At 38.7% G+C, this 7086-nt stretch overlaps 1 protein-coding gene across 1 annotated transcript in view; it reads right to left on the bottom strand.

Annotated features, from left to right (window-relative positions):
- Window positions 1-2996: 2996 nt before the first annotated feature.
- The window catches only part of CCDC6 (coiled-coil domain containing 6), a gene marked incomplete at its 5' end in the record, with an annotated part of 30033 nt that continues 25943 nt past the window's right edge, over window positions 2997-7086 (bottom strand). The window contains one exon of the mRNA XM_009081465.1: window positions 2997-5685. Coding sequence (XP_009079713.1) covers window positions 5494-5685 — 192 coding nt within the window. The remainder of the gene's footprint in view (window positions 5686-7086) is intronic.

Genomic DNA, 7086 nt, shown 5'->3' with positions numbered 1-7086 from the left:
ATGCCAAGTTCCACACTCAGCCATGTAAGTGAAAACACCAGAAATGCCCTGACTAGAATCAAAGACAGCACAGACAAAGACAAGCACATATCTTTCTCTGATTCCAGGTTCCCATTTTTCTTTTGCTTTTTCCCACTGATGACAGACTGACAGTGAGAAGGAAATATACATCCACCCAGTAGTCTTCCATACAAGTAAATACAAAAAAATCAAGTGTTTATTGGAAGTCTGCATGAAGGCACAGATGAGCTTGATTACAGACACATAATAACAATTACAAATATATGTAAACACCTTGAGATATACAAAAAAGCAATAATACAGCTAATACAGGAATAAAATGTGACCTGCTGAAAAAACCAAACTTCTTTGTATCTGAGGTTCTTACAACAATAAGCTCCAACACCAACACAGTGTAATGTTCTTGAAGTCATCGCTTGGATTCATGCTCAACAAATCTGCATTTTGGGCACTGTTGTTAACTTTGATCCAAATTCAAACAGGCTTCCTTCTCTAGGATCAGGAAAACACAGGAATAACCAGCTAGACTCCCAATCAACCTATAATGAGGCTTCATTGATTCTCTAAATATACAAGAGCAATCACCAAGGTACTGAAATTAAATATAAGCTTCAGAAAAGCTCAAGGATGCTTGTTCCACTTTTACTTGCATTTGAGGAAATTGCTGTATTTCTGCAGGAAAGGAACAGTCTACAGCTGTCAGGTGATTTTTTTCTTCCTCCACAGGAGGCTTAGATTTCATCTGAAACACCTGCCAAAACAAAAGTCAGCAATCACAAACTAAAGTGCTTTGGACAGCTTAGGTTTTACCACTAGAACAAAACATCTCTGTTTACAGATACAGCATTAAGTTATAACATGAGAAAACCCACCTTTGCACACAGAAGACTACTTCCAGTGTTTCTGTGGGAAAAAGAATTGCTTTTTGTGGTTTATTTTTGTTGTTGTTGTGGTTGGTTTTAAAAAAAAATTAGATACCAATGCCATAAACTTAAAAGAACTGCAAACCAGTATTTTTGCAAAGGAGATCACACAGGAAAAAAAAAGTAGTTTTAGTACAGGCAATTCCCACGCATAGACAGAGTGCTCTGAGCAGCAATTTACTACAGGGACACACAATTTTCTCAAACTCAACCTTCAACCATCTGTCCTAAATCCTCATTCCTCCTCTACAAAAGCTTTATAACCTCTGGAGCCTATGTCCAGTGAGGAAAGACACCTACCCATGTGATACGTGCAGAACAAAACCTAACACAGCTACATTTCTCCTGACCCTGCAGCCACATCATCCCAACCTAAAGATGAGGTAGTACTTTTCTTTGGAGCCTAACTAGTTGAATAGGAAAAAGCACTATTCTCCCTAACATAGCAGCTGTCTGTAATGCAGCACCAAACTCCATAGTTTATCTCCTCTTCAGGACACACCTCTAATCCAAAACCAGCACCAGCTGTTTAATAAAATAAATCCTTATATGAGCATGCACTACCATTTTCACTATGACTGCATTGTAAAGGCCACAATCTGGCATGTTCAGTGATTTCCTCTTGTCTACAGAGTGGCACTGACTCAACCTCTGTTTGTACTGGGACTAATGGTAAGTACTCAAAAGGAACATGAAGAGTATCCTGAGCACTTCTTAAAGTGAGATGTGAAATTAAAAAACCTGAAAATATTGAGAAGTTTAATCCAAAAAAGGCCTGGGACAGGGATTCAGCTCCTCAGGGAACTGAGGAAACCAGACTGTCTCTATGCATATGGTCCATTTGGTGGCTCTGTTTGCTCTATCATCAAGAGGAGAGATGTCTCCCCTCAAGGAAGTTGCTGCAACATATGCATGTATTATACTTTCATAGCTTACACTTATAAACCTTCTGTTTTCTTATGAGATGGCTTGAACTGGAGAAATATGCTCTGCATAGTCTATGCTCCAAGAATCAAAAAGAAATACACTGCCACGACTGCAACAAAGTGGAATCATCAGAACGAGCTGAACAGTATTAGAACTCATACTGCTTGTAAAACTAAGCATTAGGTTTAGAATAAGCACTACAAAACTCAAACAAGGTCCCTGGATGCATCCTCTTAGCAAGCAATAATCAATACCAAGCATGAGAGACTGTGTTTCTGTGACTGACAAATTGTCCAAGGTTGTTTTATTTGTCTCCATGATCAGCTTCCATTTATCTAACAAAATATACAGCCTGTATAGCATCTTATCAGCAGTGCAACTTGTATAGATACCAGGAAGCTTTCTCTTTTTCGTTGCATCTCAGATTGGACTTTTCATTCAGCTGAAGTGCACAGGAATTCCACTCAGGCAGCTGGATTCCAAAACATTTTAACAGGAATCCTGTTCAGCTCCAGTACAGTGATTGCCAATAGAAAATCACTGACATTTTCTGGAAAATATCTGACAGTACTTTCTGCCCTTGGGAATATGCTTTCAGAGGAGTACACAATTAAAATAGTCTTATCTGGCTTTTAGCTGGAAGACTATCTCCAAACAGTCCCACCTCTTCTTCCAAAGAACTTCTCCGGAACAAATCATGGATAAAATAAACTCTTAGCACTCTACAGAGTATCAGCTGCATTCCAGTGGCCAAGCCAGATCCCTTGAGAGAAAAAGTAAAAAGAAAGCTGCTTGATTGTCAGACAGGAAAGCACTGCTGAAACAGCCAAAACAGATTTTTTGTTTGTTTGTTTGTTTTCATCTTTAGCTGTAATGGATACAATCATGAAATACTCAAATCGTTTTTGTGGCCTTACACAACTAGTGAGGATGCAGAGTGCAACTGACAGGCATTACAGATGATGAGGATGACAGAAACCCACCCAGGTGTTTCTGAGACAAACTGAGCACTTAAGCCCTCACAGTAAGCTGGACCTCACTGCCAAGTGAGCTGTTCCAGTCTATAGGAGATCTGCTAGTATCACAGCTGTGGAATCATAATTCATGACTATCATTCACAAGGAAAACTGAAAATCCATTTACATTTATTAGGAGATGGTTGTGCACAATTTCTCATCTTATTCCAAAAGTCTACAAATAGAGTTTAACACTTCTGATTGCAAGCAAATGTCTTTTCAAAGTTCTTAGTTCAATAAGGCAAATTTAGTGCCTTGTTACACTTTCAAGATTTAGTATACAATTGTCAGTTCTTTACTTTCCTCTGGTAACAGTTCCACTGGAGTAATAAGGAAAGTTCACTAAGACACTTTATAACAGCAGCTGAAGTTGGGTTATGCATATTCAGGTTTGGAATATACTTCAAATGTAAATCATTCTAGGCTATTTTCCATTCTGAGATCTCAAAACACCAACAAAGGCTCTTCCCCTCTTGCCCATGTTTGTCCTACCACCACCATGAGCTTACACTCCACAGAGCCATACGTCCAAGAATCTCAAAGCACTTCAGAAAGGAGAGTACCATGTCAAACAGTGGGATACTTGAGCTGGAATCCTACTTAAAATAGAAGATTTTTTTGCTTCGTCTTATGTTTACAAAAGGACAAGCATCAAACTGTCTTGACCTTAGTCCCACCTTGGACTGCCTGTCATTTTCTCACAGGCAATCCTGCAAGCACTGATTCAGGAGCTCTGTTTAATCACAATGCTCACAGCTGAGTTTTCTCTAAGGAAAGGTGAGCATCTGCTGTGGTCGATTATTTTCAGATGGGAGCACTGGTCAAATTTGAAGTCTGCCACAGTGTTGAGAATCACTTGACTGAAGAGTCACTACCATAACTAATGTCATTTGATAATGCACTTGATCCCACATTGGTTTAAGAAATGTAATAGACAATATATGCATTCCTCTAAATTCTCTCAGAGCTGAAACTACATAGCTACAATGAAGAAATTCTAGGTTTGCCTTAAGCGGAATGTTTTACATCATTATTTTAACTTACTACTTTGATTTAGAGCACTAATTTCATGAAGGTTTTCAGTTTGTAATTCTGACTGAATAGGTGAGTGGCAAACACGAAGGTTTATGTACAAGTGTTAGTATACTACCAGAATGCTGTACTTCCTTCTTAACCATGACCTTAAGAAAGCATTAGGCATGTCAAACAAACTTTTGTAAACAGAAGATAAATTACTCATGTTCTGCTCTGATTATAGCCAGATACATATTCTCATAAAATAAACATTCTCTTGTCATTTTCCATGGCCCACATATCCATATAGATGAGGTAAACCACTTAAAATCATCAATAATATATAAACCTCAGTACTCAACAGGAACCTCAGGAAAAATGTAACCGAGTTAAGATGTCAATATCAAGAAGTGACACTTTGTTCCACTGCAAAGTGAAACCAATTTATTGTGCTAAATGAATGGAAAGAATGTATTTATAATACATTTCTTATACATTGTACCGGCTTAGGCTGCTAAATATGCATTCATTAGTGCCACGTTGTGCTACTTTCTTGTACTCTGTTTCTATCAAGCAATACAAAGTTTTGGCTGTTACACCAATATATATTCCTCTATGTTCTAACAGACTTTTGAACATTTCAAATACCTGTTCAAACTTTGCTTCAGGGGAATCACAATTAATATATTTTCACAAGAAAGAAATTATCATCAGTTGTTCTCTACAATCACATCGCCCTCTGCAGCAAAAAAAAAAAAAAAAAAAAATAATCAAAGAGCACACTTGAATCAGCTATCAGTAACCTGTGAGCAGGACCACCCTTACCGACGTTCATTGTGACAGGTCACATAGCATGGGCAGCTTACAGGTTAACGTGAATGTCAAGTGACATCATCAAATCTTAAGGTCCACGAATTGTACATTCCACAGACTCCAACAAGCCAGTTCCCTCAGTGTAAAATTCTGACTGTACCATATGTTTGAGGTGCTTTTAAACAGGAGAAGTATGGATGTGTCCTGTGTGCTGAATGAAGCTTATTTGCTACATAATACAACAGGGTTTTGTGTCTTGGGCACTGATTAGGGTGTCTGACTCGCTTTTGCACTAGAAGCTGTTACTTTAAATGACTGAAACATAGTGCTGATTTTCCATAAGCTTGGTAAACACTGTAATAGTTCCGAATTTATCATGTAGCCCATCACGCCTTTCATTTTCTGCAAATTGTCATGAAAAAATATAAAAAGGTATCCCTTTAATTTTACAAACCTAAAAGCCAGGAAAATGAAGCTTTGGAGCCAAGCAAAACGACATAATGCCGTGTTACCAAACAGAGTAGCAAATGTTCCAGCCAGAGAATGGACATACATGTAGTTCAAGTAAACACTGATGGAAAACTTTGTTAAGTTAGTGTTGTAGACCCACAACACTGGCTGCATTTTATACAAACGTTTACAACACGATTAACAGTGAAGCCTATATAACCTCAGTGCAAATAAGTCAAATCCAAATATGCCAAGTAAGCCTTTGGCTTTTAGTAAACTGCTCCGTGTTATGAGTCCACTTCTGACATAGAGACTGCTGAGCACATGCACTAAGGCTGAGAGGAGGGATGCACTGAGTGTTGAAAATTGGCTGACTGCGATGCTGCGGATGGGACCGTAGGTTGCACAGGTGGTGGAGGTGGTGGCGGAGGTGGCTGCACTGGGGTCTGCGTGTTTGGAGAAGGAGGAGGAGTGGGACGTTTAAATTTGTCAGGGCTGTTACTTCTTCGTGGTGAAGGCCTCTGTAGAACAAATATTGAAACCATATTTAACACACTCCTGAACAACTTTAGGTGCAAGTCCTCTAATCTTGGCAAAGGAAAAAAAAAGAAAAAAAAAAAAAAAGAAAAATCACACAAAAAATATCTGAACAATTATGTGGGAAGAATAAATTTCAAAACGTTGCAAGAATCACAATACGACTCCTACATGAAATAAACATTCCCATGAAATGGAGTAGCAAAGGAAAGGGGAAGTACTCTTGACATCAAACAGAACATGCATTCCTTCCTGTCAGCTTGCAGGAAATGAACACATGTCCTGAAGATATCTTTACCTATGACGACCAGCAACCTAAGAAGAAATTAGAGATGCTGCAGGCACAGCACCTACCAACTGTGCCTGCCCAACAAGCAGGTGCTGATGAACCTTTAGCTTCATGCTGCTGGCATATGAGATTCAGCTTTGTGGCACCTGAGCGTGGGTGGAAACGTTTTGAATAACAGAGAGTTTGCCCGGAACCTTTAGATCTCTGAAGACTCAGCCCACATATTGGAGCAAGACCAAAGCATAATACAAATTGCTCTCTGGAGAACAGAAAACTATTACAACCTTTGAGCTGCAGGAGTGAAGCAGTTGTTAGAGAGCCCCTCAACAGAAACCACAGATTTTCACAACTTGCCCATTTTAACACAAAGATTTAAAACTCACTTTGTCTTTACATACCAGGGGGCAGGAGGGTGAGGATGATTTTCTTTAATGTTAGCAATATAAAATTAAAAACTACCCCGCACAACTCTAACTTCTCCACTTTTGAAACAAAAATGCTCATTACTTACCAATCCAGGTAGCATTAATCAAGAATCTCATAGCATGACAAACCACCCACCCACAATTACTAAACCAACCACAGATGATCAGCTTTGGGAAGAAGTATGATTACAGTTCTATACCAAATGTACTATAGGCAAAGTCAAATTTGTTCTGTAATGGAGACCAAAAATGAAGAGCCAAGAATCAAACTGCAGTTTAGTCAAACTGAGTATATTGTATCTACTTTTCTGCACAAATATATACAATAGATAAATGCTCTATGCGAAAGCCAAGGGATTCTTGACAACTGACCCATGTCTCTGCAACACTTCAAATCATTTATTGCATTTGCATACATCTAATATGAATATGAAGGGACCTGGTATCAGTGCCGAGACAAAGCCAAGAGATATTTATCAATGTCTTTCTCAAAACAATCAGCTTTTTGCCCTGACAATCCTTTTCATAGTGACTCAATTCGTGTACGGTTTCAGAGAGAGGAGTATTTCACAGAGACTGAACAGAACAAGTTCTTTGAGAAACTTATTTATAAAATTAGTTTTCCAGAAGCATAAAGATCTTCCTGTGACTAACTGGTGTGACACAGCCAT

Source organism: Acanthisitta chloris, unplaced genomic scaffold, assembly GCF_000695815.1.
Source record: "Acanthisitta chloris isolate BGI_N310 unplaced genomic scaffold, ASM69581v1 scaffold509, whole genome shotgun sequence".
Taxonomy (NCBI): Eukaryota; Metazoa; Chordata; class Aves; order Passeriformes; family Acanthisittidae; genus Acanthisitta; species Acanthisitta chloris.
Note: the sequence above shows the minus strand (reverse complement) of the source record. Positions and strands in the feature narration are given on the sequence as shown.